Source organism: Coniophora puteana, assembly GCF_000271625.1.
Source record: "Coniophora puteana RWD-64-598 SS2 unplaced genomic scaffold CONPUscaffold_2, whole genome shotgun sequence".
Lineage (NCBI taxonomy): Eukaryota > Fungi > Basidiomycota > Agaricomycetes > Boletales > Coniophoraceae > Coniophora > Coniophora puteana.
In genome coordinates, this window is record NW_006913054.1 from 3,478,605 (window position 1) to 3,503,734 (window position 25,130).

General features: G+C 52.5%; 9 protein-coding genes across 9 annotated transcripts; 1 reads left to right on the forward strand and 8 right to left on the reverse strand.

The window, feature by feature from the left end:
- Nucleotides 1-381: 381 nt before the first annotated feature.
- Nucleotides 382-1,277, reverse strand: CONPUDRAFT_150576 (uncharacterized protein; the record flags this gene model as incomplete). The annotated part of the gene is made up of 3 exons (XM_007766973.1): nucleotides 382-636; nucleotides 750-816; nucleotides 976-1,277. 3 exons carry the CDS (start codon nucleotides 1,275-1,277, stop codon nucleotides 382-384), a joined length of 624 nt encoding a protein of 207 aa, XP_007765163.1.
- Nucleotides 1,278-2,314: 1,037 nt separating this feature from the next.
- Nucleotides 2,315-4,209, reverse strand: CONPUDRAFT_70504 (uncharacterized protein; the record flags this gene model as incomplete). The annotated part of the gene is made up of 11 exons (XM_007766028.1): nucleotides 2,315-2,572; nucleotides 2,641-2,701; nucleotides 2,764-2,998; nucleotides 3,070-3,201; nucleotides 3,258-3,319; nucleotides 3,383-3,495; nucleotides 3,599-3,646; nucleotides 3,772-3,786; nucleotides 3,852-3,871; nucleotides 3,926-3,958; nucleotides 4,131-4,209. The coding sequence occupies 11 exons, from the start codon at nucleotides 4,207-4,209 to the stop codon at nucleotides 2,315-2,317; spliced, it is 1,056 nt and encodes a 351-aa protein (XP_007764218.1).
- Nucleotides 4,210-6,153: 1,944 nt separating this feature from the next.
- CONPUDRAFT_162883 (uncharacterized protein) lies at nucleotides 6,154-7,959 on the reverse strand (the record flags this gene model as incomplete). The annotated part of the gene is made up of 12 exons (XM_007766974.1): nucleotides 6,154-6,429; nucleotides 6,482-6,542; nucleotides 6,601-6,838; nucleotides 6,890-6,987; nucleotides 7,314-7,342; nucleotides 7,398-7,408; nucleotides 7,459-7,468; nucleotides 7,547-7,585; nucleotides 7,644-7,658; nucleotides 7,720-7,739; nucleotides 7,789-7,821; nucleotides 7,887-7,959. The coding sequence occupies 12 exons, from the start codon at nucleotides 7,957-7,959 to the stop codon at nucleotides 6,154-6,156; spliced, it is 903 nt and encodes a 300-aa protein (XP_007765164.1).
- Nucleotides 7,960-8,668: 709 nt separating this feature from the next.
- CONPUDRAFT_162884 (uncharacterized protein) lies at nucleotides 8,669-11,012 on the reverse strand (the record flags this gene model as incomplete). The annotated part of the gene is made up of 4 exons (XM_007766975.1): nucleotides 8,669-9,928; nucleotides 9,993-10,375; nucleotides 10,445-10,547; nucleotides 10,618-11,012. The coding sequence occupies 4 exons, from the start codon at nucleotides 11,010-11,012 to the stop codon at nucleotides 8,761-8,763; spliced, it is 2,049 nt and encodes a 682-aa protein (XP_007765165.1). The 3' UTR covers nucleotides 8,669-8,760.
- A 1,314-nt stretch (nucleotides 11,013-12,326) lies between these two features.
- Nucleotides 12,327-14,992, forward strand: CONPUDRAFT_142199 (uncharacterized protein; the record flags this gene model as incomplete). The annotated part of the gene is made up of 15 exons (XM_007766976.1): nucleotides 12,327-12,405; nucleotides 12,492-12,784; nucleotides 12,846-13,118; nucleotides 13,167-13,195; nucleotides 13,256-13,479; nucleotides 13,509-13,577; nucleotides 13,632-13,709; nucleotides 13,763-13,886; nucleotides 13,946-14,002; nucleotides 14,054-14,090; nucleotides 14,143-14,337; nucleotides 14,399-14,502; nucleotides 14,563-14,583; nucleotides 14,639-14,714; nucleotides 14,777-14,992. The coding sequence occupies 15 exons, from the start codon at nucleotides 12,327-12,329 to the stop codon at nucleotides 14,990-14,992; spliced, it is 1,875 nt and encodes a 624-aa protein (XP_007765166.1).
- A 688-nt stretch (nucleotides 14,993-15,680) lies between these two features.
- CONPUDRAFT_80211 (uncharacterized protein) lies at nucleotides 15,681-17,835 on the reverse strand. Its single transcript, XM_007766156.1, has 14 exons — nucleotides 17,432-17,835; nucleotides 17,341-17,373; nucleotides 17,271-17,290; nucleotides 17,202-17,216; nucleotides 17,108-17,146; nucleotides 17,028-17,056; nucleotides 16,968-16,978; nucleotides 16,887-16,915; nucleotides 16,832-16,838; nucleotides 16,645-16,704; nucleotides 16,459-16,590; nucleotides 16,170-16,404; nucleotides 16,059-16,119; nucleotides 15,681-16,002 (listed from the first exon to the last, which is right to left on the reverse strand). Exons 1-14 carry the CDS (start codon nucleotides 17,502-17,504, stop codon nucleotides 15,691-15,693), a joined length of 1,056 nt encoding a protein of 351 aa, XP_007764346.1. The 5' UTR covers nucleotides 17,505-17,835; the 3' UTR covers nucleotides 15,681-15,690.
- Nucleotides 17,836-18,362: 527 nt separating this feature from the next.
- On the reverse strand, nucleotides 18,363-21,253 carry CONPUDRAFT_118728 (translation initiation factor eIF-2A). Its single transcript, XM_007766977.1, has 6 exons — nucleotides 21,150-21,253; nucleotides 20,935-21,076; nucleotides 20,626-20,741; nucleotides 20,281-20,564; nucleotides 19,914-20,217; nucleotides 18,363-19,853 (listed from the first exon to the last, which is right to left on the reverse strand). The coding sequence occupies exons 1-6, from the start codon at nucleotides 21,178-21,180 to the stop codon at nucleotides 18,676-18,678; spliced, it is 2,055 nt and encodes a 684-aa protein (XP_007765167.1). The 5' UTR covers nucleotides 21,181-21,253; the 3' UTR covers nucleotides 18,363-18,675.
- Nucleotides 21,254-22,994: 1,741 nt separating this feature from the next.
- CONPUDRAFT_15921 (WD40 repeat-like protein) lies at nucleotides 22,995-23,576 on the reverse strand (the record flags this gene model as incomplete). The annotated part of the gene is made up of 2 exons (XM_007765759.1): nucleotides 22,995-23,155; nucleotides 23,405-23,576. Coding segments are annotated over 2 exons (333 nt in total), but the record flags the coding sequence as incomplete, so codon positions are not given.
- Nucleotides 23,577-23,628: 52 nt separating this feature from the next.
- On the reverse strand, nucleotides 23,629-25,018 carry CONPUDRAFT_118736 (WD40 repeat-like protein; the record flags this gene model as incomplete). The annotated part of the gene is made up of 4 exons (XM_007766978.1): nucleotides 25,007-25,018; nucleotides 23,999-24,947; nucleotides 23,914-23,945; nucleotides 23,629-23,859 (listed from the first exon to the last, which is right to left on the reverse strand). Coding segments are annotated over exons 2-4 (1,209 nt in total), but the record flags the coding sequence as incomplete, so codon positions are not given.
- Nucleotides 25,019-25,130: the final 112 nt, after the last annotated feature.

A 25,130-nucleotide genomic window follows, 5' to 3' on the forward strand; every position in this document is an offset into this window, starting at 1 on the left:
GGCCCACGCACATCAATGTGGTGATGCGGGCGACCAGATCATACAACCATGAATCCGCGGCAACTAAAAGTATTACAATAGGGAATGAGGGTGCTACTATGGAAATAGTATTACGGCACAAACGGCATAGCGTAGATGAAGGAGAAAGCAGGCGCGACGGATTTATCGAGACCGTAGGGGGGTATCATAGACTAGCGTGTATCACAGCGCTAACACTATCCATACAACAAAACATGGGAAACCGAGAAAGCGATCAGTACTCAGTCCCAGATCGACCAAATAGCAAGACAGGGTATCGTACTACCAAATGCACACGCTAGGCCCTATACTCTACAGTCCAGGTCATGTCCTTCACATAACAACTTAACACGACAGTGAGAATCACGGCGCACCAGTCGGTGCCGAATAACCAATGACAACGCCGCCATTGCTCGACCGCCGTCGCCGTTCGCGAAGGCGCCAGCGCGTGACGAAGCAGATGAAGGTGACGACGATGTCGTCGAGGATGTTGCCCGTGCCCTCAGGCTGGACGACGAGCGACGCGCGCGCCGTGGAAGAGCGTTGCCACCATGAGCGGTGTGGGGTAGAGAGACATGCAATTTCGAAGGGGAGGGATGCGGTATTCAGCAGAAAGAGCTATGGACGAGGTGGCATCAGCAACTGAAGTAAGTAGGGCCGAAAACAGGGCAGTGGGAGAGAAAGGGAATGAGGGAATGGGAGAAGAGTAATGGAGGGAGGGGAGTATGTACCTTCGGAACGCCATTGTGTATCTGCCACTCGTACCACTTCCCGTCGTTCGCAATAAACTTCTCTGAGCTGTTGGGTGTGGCTCGTCAGCATCAGTATGCATGCTCTCGCTCACTCACGAACACCGTGACCGTGGTGCAAAGGTCGAGAATGATCTCGGGGATTCGCCCATGCCAAACTTGAAAGCTCAAGGTCCAAGACTCGGAGCAGCGCCGGTTGAACACTCACCTCGTAAACGTCCCTGTGCGTATCATGTTCACCACCCGCCAGCCAACCGTCATCGTGAGGTTCGCCTCATCGATAGGCCAGTCGATGCGACCGACGCCATGGAGGCTTTCGATTGTCTCGCGCCGACGGCCCACCTCTGTGCGTTTGCTCATTGTCGCGGAGCCCCCAGAGACGGGTGCAGTGGAGATGTCAAAGCGTGTGCCGTCAGGAGCGGTGAAGGTCGTGTTGAGGAGATCTTGGCCCCCAATTTCGAAGCAAAGGGGTGTTTGTGTGTTCGTGGAGGCGGAGCTGGAGCCAGGCATATTTATGTTGATTGTGGCGAGTGGAGGTGATTGAGCAACAGAAGGTTTGGGCTAGAGCTGAATGAAAGGGGAAAGTGGTTCAGGAAGGGGTGTGGTGGAAGGGAGGTTGCCAAGTAGTACACGCAAGGGTTTCGAGCAACAACGCGAGAACGGTTTGGCGCCGCTGTGGTAGCTGATACTAAGTAGTCCTCTAGTTCGTGGGGCTGGGCGCAGCCACTGAGTCAGTGTCACTGGCGCCTTCGAGAGGTAGGCGCGGGCACGGGAGGTACCGACGGCTACAGGATACAATGGAGGAAAACGCAACAGGGAAGGCTACTGCCGCCAGGTCGGGAAGTATCCTTGCGTTGGTTGCAGAAGTCCCGCACAGAATGAGGACGTTTAGAACCAAGGTCTCCCGATTGAGTTCAAACACCCGCCTTGCACCGCGTAGGACTCGTAATGGCTGGAAGATGGCGGTTAGAGTTCAGGGGATGGAAAGGCGCCGACAACCCCACTTACACTGAGCTCCCATGCGCTCCGGTGTCCCAATATTCAGGACATTACGTTACGGCCAACCAAATGACCAGGCTGAAGCGCTCACCAGACCGAGGCGAGCGGCATGATCATGATGTGGGACATCCCAAAAATGGATGAGTCGCCCCCATGCTGGGGCACCGGTGCAGTGTATGCCAGGGCGGTGAGAGCTGTGCTTCCACAGCTGTCAGCGGAGCCAGTCCGGGGAGTCTGGGGTGCTTGCTGTGTAGGCAAACTTGCTGTAAGTGTTAATGAAGAGATGCGGGCAAATTTGCGGGCAATTATGAGAGGGTAAAAATGGAATGAAAGAGCGCTCGCTGCGTCGCGTGATATACCCCACATCCGTTTCCATCCAGGCACGATTGATCTAGCGCTTCTGCGAAAGTTTAAACGTTTGAATTCACCAGACCTTATCTTTCCGAAGAGAGGCGAACCAATCCCGTCGGCCAATCCCGTGAAATTTATGAGCCGAATTACTACTAGTACACACTGGTCGAGAATAAAACATAAAAACACGGAAGTCGTTAGGGAAACAGCCCGGTTTGTGTCTGCGTCTGCGTCTGCCCCTGATGCATCATAAAATCCTCGAGCTCTATCGTAGTAAACTGAACGTGCCGGCTCGTGCTAGCACTGGTCCCTGGGTCCCATCTGGACGACTTCGCCTTGACTTCCTGATCTCCACACTTGAGCATGGTGAGGACCATATGTGGGCCGCACCACGAGAGCAACATGACCTGGCTGAAGTCATGGAAAGCCATGTAAGTCGCCCCGTTGAATGCAAACTATGGGGGGAAACTCGCATGTTAGCATGAGCAGCCATAAGGTGACGTAGTCCGCTGAGCAAACGTACCGTTTCGGGGTCAAAGTTGGGCAGTGCCCAGTGAGACGTCATGAACAAGCAAAGAATTGCCCTTTGATGTCGATAAGGCAAGGTCAGAAGACGGAGATGCGACGACGGCGGCTTAAAACGCACATAATAAAATACAGGATATTATCCCTGATTAACGTCATAAAAATGCGGTCGTTGTTACTCCTTGGCCTTCTGCGGGTCGACCACACATGGTCGAAAAAGCGGTATAACGCAAGGAAAAGGAGCATGATCTCGAACGTCATCGGGCACAAAACGTTCATAGTTTGCATCCACTGCAGCTTCGGGTTCTTCATTAGCAGCGACGGGCAGTACTTGGGGCTCAGGGAGGTATATTCGGCTGGATCTTACTTTAGAAAGGGTCTAGAAAACGAGAGAGGAGGATTGAAAGGGAATAAATCGATTACATACATGCCCCTTGTTCAGTTATTAGTGCGAGACTGATGATTGACGTGACTTGTGCGGCGATGAAAAGGATCCCAAGCAGAACAACTACGAGCCTTGAGGATGGGTATAGTGCGTTGACGCGCAAAGCCATCATAACTGGACAATGTTATTTAAGCGTAAGGGCATCACCAGGTGGCAAACGCCTCACTTACGTTCAACGGCAAACAATAGTATAGGTTTTATTCCATTCTGCGCGGTGCGCAATCGATCACACCTGTCAATCAATATCGTCGACAATCTTCAGTGCGTATGTCGACTGAGATGTGTACGACGATACGTACGACTGAGACGAACGTTAGCATGTACTGCCACTTGGAAATTCGCGCGCTCACTGTGTTGGGACTTTTCGGCAGGTAAAACACTACCTCCCGTCTCGCCCGTCAAACTCCGCTAAATTGAACATATTGTATAGACCTACGTGCAGTGACGCTAGTCGAATCAGAAATCAGAAACAAAGATCCACAATTGAGTGCAAGCCCAAAACGAAACTCACATGGGAAGCGCCAAGCCCGCGTACCGCATCTATGTCCGCTGTCAGCACCTGTTCAATGGTTGCAATCGGCGGAGGGGCGTACCACAAAGTACAAAGCGGAGATGTGATTGAACCTCCTACTCTGTGAGACGTCACAACTCGGGGGACTCCAGTTTCAGACAATCATCACTCACCCATATAAGATCCACCTGAGGTCCCCAAGTCCATCAGTCCGACGTGGTGCGCAGATATCCCTCACACCATAAAACCGTACCTCTGTATCGAACCGGATCACTGCGTCCATCGCCTCAGTATAAGCATAGCGATAGCATGAGGTCTCTTACTCACAGAAATCATACAGCATGAGCGCCATGATAGCCACTACGCCGGAACGGCAAAAAAAAAACCACGGAGGAAGCGGAAACATGGACGCAGCAGATCGAAAGATGAAGTCGTAAGCAATTCAGCCTCATTGGCGGTACCCCCACCGTAGCGCGTACGCGTTACGATGCGGGAACTCGAGAGGATCTGAGAGAAGTGGTTTAGCACTCACCATTCGTGTAGGCTATGACCTCCGCATACTCGACCGATCCGTAGGTGTATGTTGCGAGCGACTCATCCGGCGTGTGCATAAGGTTTCAGTGAGCTGCTCTGCGCTCACGGCGAAAAGACGGATGGACAGCGCGGAAAGGAGCGGGGCAGAGAGAAGACGGCGAGGGAGCAGGCGTGGCCGGAAGGAAGGGCGGGGAGAAGAGAAGGTCACGACGACTCACGCACGCGGGGTGACGAGGGGAGGCAAACACCAGGTCGCTCGTATGCTTAAGAACAGTGCGGAGGGAGGACGCCCACCGAATAGCGAGGAAAAATAAAGTGAAAGGCCGCCTGTCCCACTGCCAGAAAGAGAGGGTTTGGCAGGCCTCGACCTTAACCTGACCCACCAAGTGACTGAGGAGTGACAGGAAGAGGCCTAAAGAGGTCCGACTGAATGGCCCGGCGCCTGTTGAGACGCTGTGTTGGCCCCTAACTGCTGTCAACGGTTGTGTCGAGATGGGCGCGTGGCATGTTCAGGGTCGGCAGAGGGCTTGTCGTTGCTTGATGGGGATGAAAATTACCAGCCCACTGGCTGGGACACTGACCGCTGGACAATGACACTCGCCTGGGGTTCACGAGGCCCACGCCAGGAAACTGGCTGGTGGCTAGGATGTGCCCAACGGTCGTCCAAGTGGTGGCTGATTTGGCACGCCATCGTTCAGATTGCAGCCTGTCTGCGGAGAGAAAAGCGGTATATTACCCGCTAATCATCTGAGCTAGGCATGTCAAATGTCAAAACGTTAGTCGTTGGATCATGCTGGCGCACACCGGTACTCACGTCGCCGGAAGCAGTGGAGTGAATACAAAGTCCGAAGTTGCGGAGAATTGACTTGACGAACAAGGACCTAAACGTTGCGCTGCAGCTGCGACGTGAGCGTCAAACTTGGCTGAATGAAACGGAACCAAAGTTGCAGAGCTGATACGAGCTGTCACGAGACATTCAAAGTTTGCTGCTCACCTTCAACATGAAAATACGTAGTCAGTTAGAAAGTACGACGGCAGGAGTATATCGTTGCGATTGAATGACACTATTCACAGCGGGAATAGCCCGATAAGTTCTCGGGACTTATGGTGGAAATATTGAAGACGAATCAAAGACGAATTTTAACTTTGTTTTGCAGGAAAAGCGAGACTTATTTGGTACTTAGCGGGGAGATATTCTGATTAAATTATCTTTTGTGACCAAATTGGCCGTGTCAAGTGTGAATCGCCAAAATTTATTCAAAATGCGTCCTTGGTAAGTTCCAAAATAAGTCTCGCTGTCCTGGCAAAATTTCATTATATTGCATCCACAATATTTCCACAATAAATTCTGAGAACTTATTGGACTACTCCCCCTGTGTATTGCTGTTTGAGGGGTGCTTGGTCAGGTAACTGTTTAAATATGCAGTCGATGCTTCGTAGTCGTGTTATTCACTAAGTCGCCCCTCGGCGCTCTTTTCAAGGAACACCAGGAATCCTTGGATCCAGTACCAAACTAGGACAAGATGGCACACTTGGCTACATTCGTTCTCATTCAGCTTCCAGCGTTCATTAGCAGTTCTCCCTCGCAGCCATGAGAGCCTCAAAGGACGACGCACCGGTCATATTCCTTTTTTCAGCGCGTACAAAGAGTCAGACGATAGTGAATACATAGATTGCGAGGCCTCGAAGTGCTGATCTCGAGGTTGACGACGCATTGATCTCGGCTCCGTTCTGTCAAGCAGATTGTCAAATGAGCAAACTAAGAACAAGGGCGCCCACCCCTGCCCACCCTCGCCCTCCAGGGATGATGTAGTGATGAACGTCGCATGGCAGGTGGATGTCTTCACATGGCAATTACGAGCCGAATTCCTAGTGCCGTTCCTTTCGGACATCTTGTTTCATCGGTGGTGTGGTTTGGCCGCGAAGAGACTCCCGCGAAGCATGCACATATCCCTATCGACAAATGTATAGCAAAGTGCATTAACTTATAATTAAATAGTACTGAAGTAGGCAGGACCGCATTATGCATCCTCTACTAGATCAGAAAAGCTACGAGCGCCGCTCCAGGCCGACTGACTGACGTACGTCATGCTCGAGTCCTCTGGGTTAGTCGAGGCGTCCTCGAGCACGCTGGTAAACTGGTAAGGATTTGTATCCCTCGACGTGCCTCGGGGAACTTTGTCGTCGTTCGTATAGTGTTTTCGTATATTGAGAATCATGCGAGGACCTGTCATAGAGAACAAGCAAACTTGGCTCGCGTAAAGGATGTTGATGTACCACGCAGCCGATGAAGTAAACTAGTGGAGGATGGATTAGAGACATCGCTTGAGAGCCAAAGTCCGAACGTACGCCTTCAACCTCTGCGGCAGGTAGGGCCCATCTCGACGTTATACCAAGACAGATGACGGCACTAAGCGTTTGATCAGAAACACAAACAGTGGCTATTACCGAGACGTCACAGAACTCACATAATGAAGTACATGATGTTATCGCGAATAAGGGTTGTCAGTACATCATTTACAGACCATTGCATGAGGTGCCGCCGAGACGTTCTAAACCGCGTAGACCAACGGTACAGAGCAAGGGCACAGATCATAATCTCAAACGCAATTGGACACGTCACATTGAGTGTATCTTCCCATGAGCTGTCCGACGTTTTGAAGTCTGGGACGGTACAATAGCCCTGTCCGACATACTGATATGCGTCTAGAATGCTGTCATAAGATAGTAAAAGAAAGCCATGAAGATACGACGCACTGATCTCCTTCTCGGTAATAAAAACCAGTCCTGTGAGAGCGGACGCCTGGGCAACGACGAACATGACAAAAAGAAGAGTGCGGATGAACTTCGAAGAGCTATAGAGTATGTACACACGAAATCCCATGAGTCCTGATTTGACCTATGCCATCAGGTCATGCTCGCGATAACGAAGAGTGACTTACCTTGAACCAGAAACATGAGAATGGCTTTGCAAATCATCGTTGCGACATAAAGGCAATCACCTGGTCTTGTCATTAGGAGACCCAGGATGTTTGGATATGATATGTGACTCACATCTTTGGAACAGGAGACGAAACCTTGTATAAACCTCGGGAAACTGGTAAGAACAGTGGGATATTACGTACGGATGCTGCAACTCCAGTCAGAATGCTAAGGAAAGCGACGAGTCTCCGAAACTCACCGACAGGTAGGAGGTGGGGAGTCGATATACTTGCGGCAGCCGTTAGCTTCAAGCTGTGCATGCGAAAGCTCTTCAAGAACTCACTGCAGAGTAAGCTGCTGTCGCTCAGCCTCACACAGACATAGATAAAGACGAGAACACTCACACGACAAAGACTATCCCAATATAACGTAACTATACAAAGAGGTCAGGGCTTCCTCGCACAACCTCACACCACCCTGGATGAACCGCACCAGGAAGTAAAGGATGGTCATGCACGTGGGCTTCTTATTCTACCATGCCAAGGCGACGTCAGCGCGGACGGACAGACGAGACCATAATTCCACTCACCCAAATCAAGCCCACCTGAAGACCAAACAACCTGATTTCAGTTCATGTAGCCGTCAACCTGGCTTTCAAGACGTACTTCTTCCCCAAGGTGTATGACTCCAAGAGGTCAGCCGCGATGACGGGTACGTATGGTCAGGGCACTCACCCCAATCATAGAGAACCATCACCAGGAGGGCAACTGGGGTACGCAGTTAGACTACTGGCGACGTTCGCGGAGGGGGAATTGAAGAAGGTACAACTCACCATCACCATAGCTCAGAATCGCCGCATATTGTGACCTAGTGACGTAGGAGTTTACAATCGTAACAGTCTCCATGGAGTGCGGCCACCAACGCACGAAGAGTCGAGGACACTCGACACAAGTAGTGTTCACCGAGAGAGCGGGGGTGAATGAGGCAGGTTGCGCGATGACGGAGGTCGCCTTTTCTTCTCCTTATAGGCGGGGGTAAATCGTGGAACAATGCATCCGACGGCGGTAGGGGCGCGTGGCGCCGATAGCTTGGTCAGGGTTAAGCTTTTATGTTGTTGCGTGGTGCCCTAGGACAGGATGAATCTTACATCGGTTCCCACGCGATGGCAACGCTTCATGCCATTTCCCCAGGCTCCTACGCAGCCGTCACTGAGAGGAGAGTAGCTTATCCTAGGGCGCGGTAGACTCAGCAGAATCCGCGACAAGTCTTTCGAGTAGCGATATTGAAACTCAAGCCATAGTTATTAAGTAGTTGCTTTGTTCTTACGACGTATATAGACACGCTGTATCATAGATTACCTCCTTACGAGGTTGCAACGGAGTTTTCTCACTCAAACCGTGCGACTTCTCGAATTCCAACAGTAAAATCTCAGTTGGCGAGGTTCATATGTCCGTGAGATATGACGCACCGTCAACAGAGCATTGAGACGGGCATCACGAGCATGTAATTCAACAACACCTTGTTCGACGCTGGACCAAGAGTCGAGATGTCCGCCATTCGGACCGCGCTCTGCTGAATGGAACAAACATACTCCCCAAAAGGCGGTCATAGCATGGCATGGCATGGCATGCGTGATTTGCAGTCTAGTGTACAACATCCATGAGTACAGACCATTGAACCTTTGACTATACCTCTCCAGTCGCAGCTCAATCCTCCTCATCGCTCGCCTCCCTGCCGACTTGAGTGTTATCCCACTCCTGAGGCATATCCACGAAGTAGCTTGGAAATGCGGCGCTTACACCTTCGGCATACCACCACCCTTCCTGTGTGCCCCTATTTTCGTCTACCATCGATGTCTCATCGCTCCGTCGGATGGCCTGCACCCACACCCCTTGCAGGCCCATCCCCAGACCCAGCGTCTCTGCCGCCTCAGGCTGCATGAGAAGCATCACGTCGTCCCTGTATTCATCGTACCCCTGTTGATCACCTTCTTCCTCGGCCCGTATCCGGCCTCTGCTAAGCACCTCCGGTGCTCTGATCTCCGCTCCCTCTCTCGCTTCGTTCTCCGCATCCTCGCGCGAGAACCACCAAGGCCCGAAATAAACCCTCGCGAGCCCCGCGAAGATCCCCTTTGGCGCGAAGACAGACGTAGCGGGGAGAACCTGGGTGTACGGCATGACAATCGCGCGCACGCGACGGGTCGAGCGCTCGACGACGCCGGTTGTGTGCGTAAGTGGAAGGACAGAGGGTCCGCCGATAAAGGAGAGAAGGGAACAGGTAGTGGGGGATGTCCAATCTGAAGTGTCGCCCTCATTGAGAGAGTTGTCCGCGATTGCGCCATTGGCGACAACAGAAGCCGCGATGGAGGGGGAGGGTGGCCATGGGTCGTTAGATAGCGTGCCTTGTGTCGTGGATTCTACTGCCTCAAATCCCAAGGCAGAGCGGTTAGATGAAGCGAGACCTTTGTCCTCGAGCACCTGCTGTGCGGTGACAGAATGTAGGACCGTCTGAGCAGGAACGACTTCGGCGTCTTCGCCTAGACTGTGAATATACTCGACCTTGGCAGCGAGTTCACCCGTGTCCGTCCGTGAGCTTTCCTCGAGCGATGTCTCCAGCGCCTTGTCCGGCTCTCCCATCGTCGTCGCAGTCGCTTGTGCACCCCAGCAGGCAACACTCGCGACGCTGAAAGCATCTGGGAGAGCTAACCCGATGCGCGCCGTGCGCGGCAGCTCGTGCTTGGCGAGCTCTGCGACAAAGAGCGCTCGTTTGAGCGAGTCTGAGTGATCCCTTGAGTCTTCGAACACGGCGTTTCTAAGGAGAAAGCGGAGGAAGAAGGATATAATGATGGGTGCGATGTTCAGGTTTTGAGACGACCTTGAGTGTATGGATGACAGTCATTTAGCTGCAAAAAAGATGCCCATGTATGAAGTGAACGCACCACATAAGACCCTTGTCGCGCATATATGCACCCAGAAACATCTTTACGCCACCCTCTATATCATCCACGAATACCTTCATTCGCCGTCTGAGCTTCTCCGTGAGCACCCCCTCCTCGCCGGCCGGCATCGCACGCTTGTTCGGCTGCCAGACTGGTTCCATATAGTCTTGCACGATGTCCTGATCAACGGTGCGAGTTGCAACTGGGATGGGTTCCTGCTTGGGGGATACGGTTCCAGGAGATATCTGAGAAGTGTTTGGTGCAACGTCCTCGTCGGATGGGATATCGTCATGCTCAATGGGCCGCTGCACGTCAGGCTTGTTATTGGGTTTTACTTTGCGGTAAACGGGGAGGCAGTCAAGCAACCCAATGAAGACGCCAAACTATGTATATGTCCATGTCAGCTGAAGGAACGGTATAAGCTAGCTCACGTGAAGGATGATGATGCTTACATGGTCCCACATCAGGCGCACACGCGTCGAAACCGTCGGCCACGGACGCCCTGCTCGAAAGTCGTCCGCAGCCTGGTGTACACGCTCAGTGTACTGCATGCCCCTGGCCAATCCAGTAGCGCGCTAGCAGTCAGCCCGCGTATAGTCAACAAGAGACGCGCCATATTACACACCCAGCAAGCGGAAAACTTGTCCTGCGCTTCTCCTCACCAGCCGCCCACTCCTCCCACCACGTTACGACCCTTCCTTCCTCATCTTTTTGAGTGCCTGCAATACGCTTTCGCTTCTTTGCCTTCTGAAGTTTCTTTCGCTCTTCCTCGGTGGTCAACCTGATCGTTGGTATCCCGTACGCTGCGTCGACCTCAACCTCCCGAGGGGTCAAACCGGACCAGCGTGCTTCATTGTCAGAAAGGGGCGCTATCGTGCGTGTGTAGCCAGAAGCTTTGAAGTCTTTGAAGGGCGCGATAGTGACGCCATCGGGGACGGGGGGAAAGGGAGGGAACCTTAGCAGTGTTGGTCCAAGATCGACAGAGCCAGCTGTATCGTCGACTTCAGTTTTGTCACTCATGCCGTCGGTAAATGTGTCAGTCTACAGACAACCACGCCCAGTGTAGATGTGGACGGAAGAAAGACGAGAGACACCCGTAGACGAACATTTGACTGGATTCTGTGAGCACAGGAAGTTCTCATCGCGATTGTTTACTTTGTGTTGATACATGAAGTCTCTTTCGGCGTTTGCCAGTGTTTATCGCCCGGCTTCCTCCGGATGAGTGCTACGAGCGGTTTCGCAAGTCGGATCTGTTGAACGTTTGATTTCTCCAGCCATGTCCATCTTGTACAGTGTCTTTTGTGAGGGCATCTTAGCCTTTCACCATCATACCCCTCTGTGCTTTCCGCTCTGGCTGTATCGGCAATGGGCATTCCTCAATAGTACAAAGGTCACCAATTGGCCCAATGCCGCCTGATCCGCATGCGAGCTATATTCCACGCTTCGACTTTCCGGCACTTTGACAAAAAATCTATTCCTTTGCTTGATGGTTGGAACTTGCCTCGCATAGTCTTGTTCGGGTCCGATGCCTGAGAACCTCTCTTGGACCCCTTGGCAGCGAGCGCTTCTAGTGCGCGGACGTCGACGTTTTCTGTGATGGGAATTCCGACAGAGCCTATGCCCCGATCAAACCCTTCTTGGGCAGTTCTTTGTATGCTTATATCCCATCAGGCTCTTCAAACATAGGCTAGCACTATACCGCGACTGCAATCCCGGTGCTTCCCAGAAACACTTCCTCGCTACCGCTCTTAGATCTTCAAAACATTGACAGGTAGTCAAGTTCTTTTTCGCTTTATCCGCGGATTCCATGCTCGTCAAACTGACAACTTGTCATCCATTCCGAAACCGAGGCGACTTCTGGCGGTCTTTTGGGCTTAGCACTGAGGTGAATCATGCGTCGTTCCTGTGCGCCTTTGCACCCTTCATCCTCGTCACAGCTCAATTTCGGTGCATACAGGTACCATTCCTTCACCTATGGCCACCATTAATACTTTTTGAGTGACGAAATGGCACTATGCATGATCCACAGGTATTCGGCATCACACTGAGTCGAGCAATTTCTCCTTCACTAAACTCCTCTTAGCCATTGGTATTCTTTCCCCGCATCATTTCGCTTCAGCAGTATTCTTCGGAACACACTAGCGTCTCGTTGCTTCTGTCCGCTAGACGAAATACCTTTCAATGGCCCATTCATCTGTCCGGCAAATGCGGACGCGGTAGATAACTCCCACGAGGACTCAAAAACATATAAAAGACGTCTGTCCAGGCATCGAGGAAAGCATCGCTCACTCGAGGGATATCTAGCTCGTTGACATTAGATACCAGCCGGCAGCGATGCAGCTCAATACTCGCCTTCTCTCGCTTTCCGCGTTCATTCTCCTCGCGCAGCATACCTATGCACAGACCCCTTCAGGTGTGCAATGCCAGAGTACGTCGTTGCCCTACTGCGTTCCCTCTTCGTCGTTCTCATATACTCGTATCACCTCTTCTTGGGCACAGGCGAGACGATCCCCTACACAGACCTCTTCCCGAATGCGGACCCGCAGGGAGCTACGAACTGCACTCTGCAGCTTGTCACAAGCGCGACGGACGTGACGGACCCCGACGCTGGTGAGGACGGGGGCGTTGGGTCCTCAACGTTCGATGGAACGGCCGACGGGAGCGACCCGAACAGCCAGTCTTTTGCAGAGGTCGTGATTGACTCGCCGAACGAGAGCTCGGTGTCGTCTATGAACCCGCAGTCGGACTGGCGCGTTGTTGGGTGCAACACTCACAGTGACCAGCCTCAGAATGTAGGTGCATTGAATCTGGGCTATGTTTAGAGTACTGACATATGCCTTCGGACGATCATAGGTACTCGCTTACTGCTCCAAGGCGATGGATGACCCAAAGTCGGGATGTGGGCACGTCTTCCTCGGCAAAGCAGAGCACACCATCGTCGCGATGCCAGCGGAATGTGGTCTCGGCCCGTACGCACGCGTCAGCAAGCTGGAGCCGCACCCGGACCAGTCGCTCGCAAAGCAGTTCGCAGGCGAGGACAAACCCGAGAACGAGCCGATGTACCACTTCGCATTCGACTACGAGTTCACTGACATTCCGGAGGATAATGGCCCTGTGTACATGCGCGTGAGTATCTTTGCGTGTTTGCCTTCGGTTTATTTATTTTGTCCTTAGATCGATGCATCAAACATGATGGACTTCTGGTAAGCCGTCCTCTTAATTGATGCAATCGCCAGCAAGGAATAACCATTATACATAAACAGGGACAACATCGTCGAGTCCCCGCCCGAGCGCAGACAGTGGCTCGAAGAACGTGGTCTATGGGAGGATAAACCCTCTAAGCGCGGTTTATGGGACACCTTCACATCCTGGGTTAAGAAAACCACTACGATTACGTCCCAGAAGGGTGGCGGAAACACGTACAAGTGGGACGACAAGTTCAATCTCACCAAGCTCTACACTAAGGACGTTGGCTCGGGTGGCTCTAGTGAGTTGTTTATACTTAATTGTCCACAGGAGACCTTGTATTGACCCTGTCTTCTTTAGTCAGCGGATCTTTCGACTTCGAGATTGACGCGCATGCTTGTAGGTCACTGTCATCATACCACAGAAGAGTGTTTTAATAATATTTTCCCCTAGCACTCAGTGCCAAGTACGGATACTACGTCCAGGGCAGCGTTATTCCTCCTGCTATCGACAAGGCGTACTTGTACTTCAGTAAGTTTCGATATCTGTCCGAATGATGTTCATATCCTTACCCATACGTTCAGCGTCCAATGCCCATGCCGATGCAGGAATCTTGATCAAGGGCGAGGCCAAAGCTTCGTACAAGTCTCAACGTCTCCAGGTTGCCAACCTCGGCTTCCCTGGTCTTTACTACCCTGGTCTCATTACGTGAGTGGCTGGAAATCTATACACGTGAACCTCGCTCAATGTGTACGGGCTGTACCCAGGATTGGCCCTGCTCTCAACATCGAAGCCTACCTCGCTGGATCTCTGACTTTAAGCGGGTGAGTCAGCTGTATCCTACTGTATAGGCCATTCAATGAACTATACTTCAGAAAATTCGAGACGCGCTTGACAATCGACCTCCCTCTGGTACGCTTGCCTTGACACTTACTTTCAGAATTATTGCTAATGCAAGGAATAGGCTAACTTTGCGTTCGGAAAACAAGGCGACGATCAGGATCCCCAGCCCATCACCACTATCGCCGGTCCCTCTGCTCCCACCGTTAGCCAAGACGTCAACATCCAGTTCGGCCTCCAAGGCGACCTATCTGTTCATCTTGTCCCTCAGCTCCAGTTTGGCATCAAGCTCCTCGGCGGCAAGCTACTCGATGCGCAGGTTAGCGTCTATTCCATCTCCAACATTGTTTCTTGCTAATGGAACATTTTCAAAACAACAGAGCTTCATTGGTGTCGACGTTGGCGGCGGCATCACGCTTGATGCTGGTGTGGGCACTGGAACTAGCCCTCATGCATGCATCACCCCCTACATTGACATTCTATTGTAAGCCTTATGGTTTCATTTTCCCGGCATAATCTAATCTAAGTCGGGTTTCTTTTCCAGCGAGGCTGGTCTGAGGGGCAGGTAAGCGTTCTTTACCCGAAAAAAGCCGAATGAAGATGCTGACCGTACTGCTTAGTGTACTGTACTGGAAGCCAAAGCCCGCGAGCTACAAGATCTTCCAGGAAAAATACCCATTCGACTCTGTCAAACAGGTATGTTACGCATACACATGATCATGTGTCGCCTACGCGCTGACACATCTCCGCCTGCACAGTGTCTCGGTAACACCTCCAAGCGCGACATGCTCGACAATTTCGGCGTCGAAGACGTGGACGAGTTCCTCGCTCTTGACGAAATACCCTACAAAGTCATTGATGCACGCAACACTGATTTCATGGACGATACTTCCTTCGATACTGTGCCAGCCCTCGGCTCAGGCTTTGATGCCAAACCCTCCCGCGTTTACCGCAACATGATCGTTTCGGCCTAAATCACGCTTCGCTCTTTTTCGGCTGTTTTCCAATTGACCTCTGATTTCCCTGCCCCCTCTCTCGTTTCGCTCTTTGTTTGGCAGGTATACACATACCCTCGTTTCTCTTTTGGTCCTTGATGTTGTGATTGCTTTCGTCTGTATTACTACCCAGCGTCTTGTATGACACGCTACTGCCATCTTTCCTTGTTGATTCTATGGGCTTCTTCCTCTTCTTGGGTCCTCTTTGTGTCTACTATAAACGTAATTCCAGGGCGTGTTTGTATCAATTTTTGTGATGGAAATTTAATGCACCCTTTTGGGCTGAAAAAATTCTTAATCGACGCATCGTCGATAGTCTTAACCATTCAATCGGACATCTCATCAGATAAGTGCGATCTTTCGATGTTCACCTTGACAAAACTATGCCCGATCGAGGCAAATACCTCCCTTTGTCAAGCGAGCAAGAGGTTGCCTACCCCTGCCTATCCTTTTCACTCGGATGTCGAAGTTACGCTCCCTGTTACGCTCGCCTGGCTGAGCCATGTTATGTAAAGCGCAGGTTGACACATGTTGAGAACAAACCCAGCGAATTATCCCTTCATTAACGCTTGGAAGATTGACTCCATTAGAGCTATGAGGATTCGTCTACACTTCAAACATCAAGACATTAATATATCATTGCTTTATTACAGCTTCACCACGGCGCTAAAAGTACTCTATACTTCTTCTATTTGGTCACCGCTGCGATCAGTCGGGTTGAACTCACTGCCGTCCCCTGGCAAAGACGCGGAGTACGCCCCAGAAAACTCGTCCAGCTCCAAATCGCTCCGCATCCGCGACGCGTCTTGGAGCACTACAGTAGTGAGTTCACGTGGACTCTGTACCGCAGTCGTGCATGATTTCGTTACGGCGTTATCCTGGTCGTAGTATTTGCGGACATTAAGGATCATGCGCGGCCCACAGAGACTGAATAAAGCGACCTGGCTCGCGTTGGTTATGTTGTTGTACCATGCAGCTCGCGTGTCAAACTATGCGTTTTTTTAGGGTCAGTCTCCCACATGAGGCACAGAGTAAGTTGGCTCACCGAAGCATCATCGGCCATGGGCAGCGCCCATCTAGGCGATAAAAACATGCAAATCACAGCACTGCAACCGATAACTATCGGCATGTCGTAATAAAAGGGAAGAGAACTCACATCACAAAGTACACAATATTATCCCGCACCAACGTCGTTAGGATATCGTCTACGGTCAACGGAAGTACCTGCCGCCGCGACGATCTGAACCGCGTAAACCAGCGATAGAGCACGAGGATACAAAGGATGACCTCAAGCACTATCGGGCATATGACATTAAGCGCTGCGAGCCACCCTTTATCTGACGTCTTCCCGTGTGGAATAGAGCAGTAGGGTGCGGCTATTGACTGATACCCTCGAAGGCCTTCAGCCCCTATGAATGACGATGATCACAGTTTGGAAGACGTACCTGCTGACATGTGAGCTAGCATGGCGAGCCCTGCTGTGGCAGTCCCTTGGGCGACAATAAACAATGCCAACAAGAAAACAAACAGCACTCTGCAGGGCCGATATAGTATGTATACGCGGAACGCCATGAAACCTGGAGGTATTTATCGTTAGCCTTTGATAGCGTGATATGCCAACGGCGATTGACCTTGAATCACGGGAGCTAGTATCGTTTTACACACCAGTACACCGACGTATAATGATTCGCCTGCGTGCGGGCGTGATCAGGTGAAATGGGTTAGGAAGTGCATGTAAGATACGAACATCTACAGATCGAGAGAACGGAGATAGTGTCAGTCCTGTGAAAATCTGAGGAGTGTACTAGAGGAATACGAACGGTCGCTGACACAATCAGCACAAATCTCCAGAGACTGCCTTGCTCTAGCTTACCTCATGAAAGGAGTCTGGGAATCGGTTCACTGATACACCCGTTAGAGCGAAGTCGTACGAAGCATGTTGATAGAGACATACAACAAATGAATCTACTCTTGCGTCAGTACAGGTAGCAAAAAAGGGAGGCCAGTCACTCACACTATGTAGACGATCCCGAGATAACGCATCTGGAATGCGAGATCAGCTCGGAGTACACGTACCCGACAGCACATTCGTACCAAGTAATAGAGGGAGGAGATATACGTGAGTCTTTTGTTCTGCAGTAAGCGCCTTAGTCTAAAAACCACACATACAGCATATCATGGCGCTTACCCAGATTAACTCCACCTGAGGCTCGCCATTCAACATCTGTATCACACTACTTATGTATTCGACACTCACTTCTTGATCAAGGTGGGTCACTGAAGCAGGCTTAGATACTCAGAGCAGATGTGCCATCGAGACTACTCACAGTAATCGTACAGGACCGTGACCAGCAAGGCAGCTGACGAAGCTTAGCATGAGCCCATGAATAGGAATCAAGAATGCAAAGCAGAACGCACCATCACCATAAGTCGTTATGACCGCATATCGTGTCCTATTGACATCGACAGTTCCGTATAAACCAACCGTCATTGAGGGTGTCGGTAGTGAAGGCGTAGGGCAAACAAGGCGGGGGAAGACATCCCGCGCGACGTCCAGCAGGCTTCCCTTATAAGCGGACCTAAATCGCGGCTTTGGAACAAGGGAGAAGCAGGGCTCCTCGGTGGGGACGCAAAGCAGGATCACGGCCGACACCTTTCAACTTCCCTGCAGCCAGTTGTATGGTCCATGGCCACACGTTCCCACAGGTTGTCGCATCGACGATGATTGAAAAATGAAAGATGGACTGATGACAACGGTGCCTCGCAACGTGCGACGCCTTTTGACCTGTCTTGACAGCTACAAACAGTCAATATTGAAGCCCCTGACGTTCCAAAGGTCTCTTTATCAGTAGTTTCTTGACGTCATCAATACTTACGGGAGCATATACTAGTGCTGGTGTAAGGAGCGAAGAGGGGCAAGGATGGGCGAAGAGAAACAACCTTCCATCCAAAAGGTACAAATGCTCCGTGATTTGTATCCATTGTCCCAGCCGAAATGGATCCCACACAGAATCCTTCAGGTCGTCCAAAGTGTTACCGTCCATCGCTATCTAACATTTAGTACTAAGTAGTTGCCCTTGGCGCGTGCAACTCTGCAAAGGGCGAGGTGCGTACTATGATGACTGACCTGTACAACTCCATACAACTCTGCAGGTTTGCGCGCTGACTTCTACACACTGGCCCTGAGTGTTGTACAGATCTCGGGTAGCATGACGGGGGACGCAATGACACGTGGGAAGCACCCGAAGACTCACCCAGCCGCCCCGAGGCGCTCTCGGCTCCGAGGCCCGAGGCTGTGCAGTGTCATCAACCTCCACCAATCTTTCCAGCGCCTCGGTCATATCTGTGCCTCTGATCAACGCACGCGGAATCGTGTTGTGCGTGTATGGATTAGGTAAAACACCGTGTAGGTAGGGAGAGAACGAGGAGAGGAGAGACAGGTGCAGGTGCGGGTACGGTAAAGTGGGCAACGACAGGAGTAATGCGACAGCTAAACCAAGAAACGGGAGACAAATTGACACGAGGAACGATGGCAGACCGATAACCGAGAGGTACAAGGTTAGAGTCCGGTGTGTATGAGGATCAGATGGAAACAAGAACGAAAAGACAGACAATAGAGGATCGAAAAGAAAAGCGGGGAGGAATCGCAGAGAAGAGCGAACCTAAGAAGGCGTGATATCCAACCCGGCAAGCTCCTTCCGTATGCTCTCCTCGCCCTCTATCTTCTTGAGCTGCGTCGCCTCCAGGCGCTCTCCGCGCTTCGCCTTTTCCTTGAGATCGTCGATAGCCTTGAGCTTTTTGTTCAAGTTCCTGATCTTCTTCGCATTCGAGTCCGGCTCGGGTGCGTCGGCCGCACTTGAGCCGAACTGATCGTGCTCCGCAGGCGACGTGGCACCGTTGGGCGCGGTGACCTCCGTGCGCGGCACATCGAGCGACGGGCGCGCGCTCTCGCTCCCATTCGCAACGATCGCACCGCCGTCGACAGCGCCGGCCTTGTCACCCTTATCCCCACCCTTCTTCTTGCCTTCCTTCTTCTTACGCTTGCCCTCCCCATCCGGCCCTCCCCGCTGCCCTTGTCCCTGGCCTTGACCCTGCTGCCCACCATTCACGGACGGACCCTTAGGTGGCGCACCGGGAACATACCGCCGCCCATTGGACTGCCCGTGTCCGTACCCACCGCCATTCACACCCGACCCCGGCGGAGCCGGGCTCCGGCTGTACCCTCTCTGTGGCGTGTTCGCGCCCGACCCAGCCGGACTCCCCGTCGGTACGCGCGCAGCGCCTCCCTCGTCCTCGCGCTTATAGATGGTGGGCGTCGCGAGCCCGCGCGCGCCTGGCGGGCGGTACGCACCGACCTTCTTCACTGGCCCGCTCGCAACCGCACCACCCGGCGCACTGAGCACGGACGGGTGCGGTGCAGGTGGTGCGGGGACGGGGAACGACCACGGCGCGTCCACAAGCGCAGGGGACGGCCGCCAGCTGGCCTGGTAGAGCTCATCCTGCAAGTGCACGTATTGCAGCGCTCCGGACGCGTACCACACCTTGATGCCGTTGTCGACGCGCAGCCGTGGACTGAGTGTTGCGGTCATGAGGAATCGCCCGCAGGGGGACCACTCGCACACACTCGTATTGGGCGCGTCGATCGTGCAGATCGTCGATGGTGTGCTGTTGGGCGACGTCGAGAGCGCGTAGAGCGTGATTTTGCCCGCAAGGTTGCCGAACCCGGCTAGGGCCACGATGCGCCCCTGCGGGTTGTAGGCGACGAAGTTGGTGGGTGCGGAGCCGAAGTCGTGAATCTTGCGTACGCGGTGGTCAAAGATGACAGCCTTGGCCGGCATGTCTAAATGTAGGCGCATACAGTCAGTTTCTTTTTTCATAGGACGAAGCAAGAGTGACGTACATCCGTACACGACCAAGAACTCCTTGCTTCCCGGGCTCCATGTTACATCGTGAATAGGACCATCCTTGTCGAGGGTGACGCGGCAGTCGAAGTTGCCCGCCGCGGAGAGGAGGTACATCCCCGTCTCGCCGTAGTAGCTCATGTTCGAGTTGTCCACGTCTGTCTGGGTGAGAACGAGCACCTGGGTACCGAGCGCGTTCCACTTGATCTGCGCTCGGTCGGCCTTGTAAAAGTTCTTCTGACACGTCGGAGGAGATGTCGAGAGCGAAGTCAGAGCGTAGATAAGGACTCGGGCCGGCGCACCCTGGAGATCGCGGGGGTAGCTCCATTAGTCAACGTGATAATTCCAAGCAAGCTCGGGACGCACCTTCTTCTCCGCGATGAAGACAGCGACGTAAGGGTTCAGCCCTGGGCTAAGGCTGACCATACTAGCCCCCTCAACCTTGAGCTTGTCCACAACGGCCTGGCTCCAATCCGCCGGCTTGAATACCTGGATTTCCTGCCCAACAAGACGAACGGCATGCGACTCCGAGACGGTGAACTGCAGCTCCCATCCGTCCTGAGATTTTTGAGTGAACGCGGTGAGCTGCTCGCCGGTGGAGGTAGAGTGCACACGGAGGTTTTTATGCTGCGCCCCGTCTTCGAGCTTGACTGCGGAGCAAGAGCGAAACGTGTGAGGAGCTGGTGGAACGAGAGACAGACGATGACGTACCAGGGCGCTCCCAAGTGGAGAGGTAGGTCCCGCGCGGCGAGAAGCTGATCTCGATTGCATTGGGAACGGTGAGTTCATGAAGGAGAACGGCCCCCTCCGCCAGGAAGATACGGACACTGTGGTGATGGTATCGCACATATGTTGGCGAGATCATGAGATACCGAGAAACACGCGATTGAAGCAAGGCAGACGTGCAATCGATGGACGGGAGAATAGATCGGTGGTGGTGCGTTAGATCGGAGGATAGAGAAGGAGTGAACGAGACCGAAGTGAGCAGCGGCACGGGAAATGAGAGAAAGGAAGACGTACACAGCAGGGAGTGCGTAGGCGAAGAGGCGGCCATCCGGAGAGTAGGTGAACATACGCGCAGCCGTATCAGGAGAAGTGAAACCCTCCACTGGTGTGTAGTTGGGTGATCCGCCGACGAGGCCAAGGGCCTTTTGTGCCCTGACTAGATAATGAGCATGAATTAGTAAGAATATAGATGAGGGATGCAAGTGGGTGAATGAGAGTGGCGGACTCACAAGCGTACTGCTGGGTGAACTGAGAAGACATGTTTTATGTTTTAAAGTGTTTTTGTCGGTTTTGTGGTGTACTTGTTCAGTGAAGAACTTGACTCTGAACGACGGGATGGGCGGGGAGGTGGAAGAAGCAAACTAATGCTTCAACTCTGGGGAGGCGGCGAGGCAGACGAGGAGGAAATGGACAGACCCTGCCATCTTCCACAGAAACAAAATCGAGGCGCGGCACTGCTCTTTAGGGCAGGCACAATCTCTTGTTTCCCTGCCGCCGGCTCAGACGGAGCGACAATTTAGCAGCGCTGTCATACCTCTCCATTCCAGAGTCGCTACTGCATGAAACTACCGTAGGTATGGTTGACACTGGTTGACATCCCCCATTGACCTGCGACGAGCTTAACCCCTCCCCTGAGCCAGCTTTGGGTCTCGCTTGCAACGTTCAGGCGCAACGATGCAGCTTATCAACAACTTGAAGTAAACCCGTCAATGTGACCGAGACTGACGCTCGCCTGGTCACTATCAGGAGGAAACCAAGCTATAGAAGTTCAAACACCGCCTGCATTGACTAGCTTGATTGTCAGCCCCCTTATCTTAAGCTGCTCAAGAGGACTCGAGCTAGCGCCGCTGTCAGAATCTTTACGGGTTACTTGACTCGGCGTCCGACATATCGCGGCTCTCGGGATTGACTTCCATCTCGAATCCTTGATGAATTCGCTCGAGAGCCCACACGGATTCATTGATACTCCACCAATCGCCACGGCGCGCGGAAGCTACATGCTAAGATACTCGCTGTACCCTTGGGTGCGTCCGACCACGTCGTTCTGGTTAACCGACTGAAAGTACTAGCATATAGAACCTCTCAACCAGTGGGCAATATTCAAACAGTGGTAACCAAACATATGCGGTAACTAATCTCGTATCAAGAAAGCTTTGCTAGGTACTCAAAACTCGTGGAACAACTCGTATCCCTCTGGTCTGACACTCCCTCTCCCCATTGTGGCCTCGGTGTATTCGTCCACCTCTTTTCTACCAAGGAAGGCAAGAGCACATGTTAACTCGATCGGTAGATTGTCCGTCCACCGGATGGTAAGCCTCGCCGGAAGGGGTAACGTGCGAGGGCCCTGCTTGTTCTCGTTCAGGATCTGAGTTAGTATTGGCATCTCCTTCATCCTCTCTGCCTGACTCTATATCTTCTCCGCCGATATGTCTCCTTCGTCGCTCTGGCGCGCCAGCAAGGCGCTGAAATACCTCAGTCCGACGCTCGTATTTCGACTGGGATCACGTACCTCCTTGGCCCGAGCAACAGAAACCGGAACGATACGACGCAAGGGGAACGAACTCGCACTTCTAGAGTAGTTGCCTCCCGTGCGCTCATTCCGAGCTTGCTCTCTCTGATTATCTGTTAAATCGAACAGCTTCTTGAATCTAGATGCTAGCCTGGGACCTTGACCCGCGGGTCGCGAGCTTGATTGGATCGCCTGAGGTTGGTGAGATGAGCGCCCGCGTCGAGCGCCTTGCTGATGTGTGCTTTTGTATGCAGGTCCCTCCCTTCTGACAGTCGCAGGCCACTGTCGACACAGTTTGTAAAAGGCGATACCACTTGCATGAATGACTTACATTCATGAAGCTTTCCTCAGATGTGCGACCCGTTCGCTGAATGACACAGTGACCTTGTTAATGTCTAGTAATCCGTAGCTGGGCTCGAACACCTACCTCTCGCTGTGCATCCCTTCCCCCCGGGCCTTCTTCAACTGTTTCGTTTTCTTCGCCATCTCCCTCCGACCCCTAACGTCATTAGAAAGCTTAAGACGACGATGTCAATATATTACGTACCTTTCCCAATACTAGTTTTCCGCTCACTGAATCCCAAACTCTGATGTATCCCTCGTACGTCCCGCTTGCGATCCGTGTTCCGTCAGGCGAGAACGCAGCTATCCTTACCGCGCTCTCATGTTCAAGAGACCAAAGCTGCTGGCCAGTGCCCGTGCCCCAGATTCGAACGGTCTTGTCGGCTGACGCGCTCAAGAACGTTATCCCATCGGGCGAATACTGCACGCAGTTGACTCTGTCGTCGTGCTCGACTTTGAGCAGTTGCTCTCCGTTGGAGATCCTCCATACTCGCGCGGATTTGTCTCTAGAGCCACTGAGGACAAATGCTTCATCCAATGACCAACAAACCGACAGCACGCCGTCATCGTGCTTGAATGGTCCAGCTATCACAGTTCTCGTCTCGAGATCCCAAACGTACACTGTGGAGTAACCTGACCCCCAAGCCAGCTTTGACCCACCAGGTGACACATTGAGGGCATTGGTATAATTGTCGTGAGCATCGATAGACTGAAACAAACGGCCAGACTTCACTCCCCAGAGACATATAGTACCATCTTTGCTGGCGCTGACAAGACGGGAACTATCGGGGGTGAATGAAACAGCGTTGACGCGGTCGGTATGCCCCTTGATGGGATCCACGACGAGTTTCTTGGTCTTTAAGTTCCACAGACAAATGGTGTGATCTTCAGAGCTGCTGACCAGCATCGAGCCGTCGAAAGATATGTCGATGGAGGTGGTACCGATGGTCTGGTCGCTAAACACTTCGATTGAATCTTTGTTCTTCTTCGCATCCCAAACCCTGATCGTGTCGTTGAATCCAGCAGTTGCAAATCGAGTCTCACAGGGGAACCATGCCAACGAATTGACCGACCCGATTGTGAGCATTCTGCATGACAGTCGATTATTGGGTAGAAGTCAAAGAACAGTCACTCATGCGTACAGGTTTCCTTTATAGCGCTTGGGTTCGTGTCCCTAGACACAACCCATTCATATAAGTAACACTGAAAAGTAACCAGCTTTCTCACCTCGGGAAGAACGAGTTTTCCCGACATGGCGTCTCGAATACACATACTATAGCCTCTGCCACAGGCTACCACATGCTTCGTAGGGGAGACCGATATTCCGTTGACACGTCCGTCGCTGAACATCGGACCCCACAAGCAGTCTCCTGTCACTGGGTCCCAGGCACGTAAACTCCTATCATATGAGGCACTGATAAGCGCCTGCCCGTGGTTAGTAAATGCGAGGCTTGAGACGGCAAGTCTGTGGCCCTTCATCGGCCGCCTGCATAGTTTCCCAGTATCTGTATCCCACAAACAAATCGTGCAATCCCTACTCCCGCTTGCCAGAAAGCGTCCATCGGGGGAATATGCTACCGACCATACCTCTGATTTGTGGGCGGCCAGAGGCGGGTGGAGGAGAATTCTCGTAGCAACGACCCATACTCGTACCATGTTGTCATCACAGGCCGTCGCAACATGTGCACCGCAAGGAGAGAATGATGCGAGGGTAAGCTTGTTGGGATGTTCCAGAGTGGTGGTGCATTCTCCTGACTGTGCATTCCACAATCGTACGAAGCGATCGCTCGACGCACTACAAATGAGTTGCCCATCCGGAGAGTATTGAACAGAATTAACAACATCTGTGTGACCGTCAAGTGGGCCCAAAACTACCTCCTGGGTCGAAATATCCCAGACACGTAGCGTCTTGTCATCTGATCCGCTGACTATGCGGTCACCTTGAGGTGAGAATGCAATAACATAGATGCCATCCTTGTGGCCTATGAGAGGCTGGCCTACGCTGAGGCCTGTCTTCGAGTCCCAGATCCTTATTGTACCATCATTAGAGGCAGAGGCGATCCAGGCTCCGTCGGGAGAGTAGGCGACATCCCAAACGTCGTCAGTGTGCCCCTCGAAGGGTTTTGGAGTGCGAGTATTGCCTTCAGAATCCGATGATGTGTCTGAGGAGGGCATTCTGCTAAGCGATTCCAAAGAGTCAATTGCGGTTGCACCCTACATGGGTTGTGCACTCACGATGGTGGTTGCTGAGAAAGGTGTGCGGTGCCTCACAGCACACGCACGATGCCTCGAGGCCAAAATTGACGCTGGGGAACCACGCGCCTACCTCGGACCTCGGTACTTAGTCAATTTATAGGCA

Coding starts and splice junctions, on each gene's coding strand:
- CONPUDRAFT_80211 (XM_007766156.1), bottom strand. CDS start 17,504: ATGACGGTTGGTTTATACGGAACTGTCGATGTCAATAGGACACGATAT. Junction 16,405..16,458: donor GCTAGCTCACATGTCAGCAG/GTACGTCTTCCA, acceptor AAGGCCTTCGAG/GGTATCAGTCAATAGCCGCA. Junction 16,120..16,169: donor AATATTGTGTACTTTGTGAT/GTGAGTTCTCTT, acceptor TATCGGTTGCAG/TGCTGTGATTTGCATGTTTT.
- CONPUDRAFT_118728 (XM_007766977.1), bottom strand. CDS start 21,180: ATGTCTTCTCAGTTCACCCAGCAGTACGCTT. Junction 20,742..20,934: donor GCCTACGCACTCCCTGCTGT/GTACGTCTTCCT, acceptor CCATCACCACAG/TGTCCGTATCTTCCTGGCGG. Junction 20,565..20,625: donor CTCCACTTGGGAGCGCCCTG/GTACGTCATCGT, acceptor CTTGCTCCGCAG/TCAAGCTCGAAGACGGGGCG.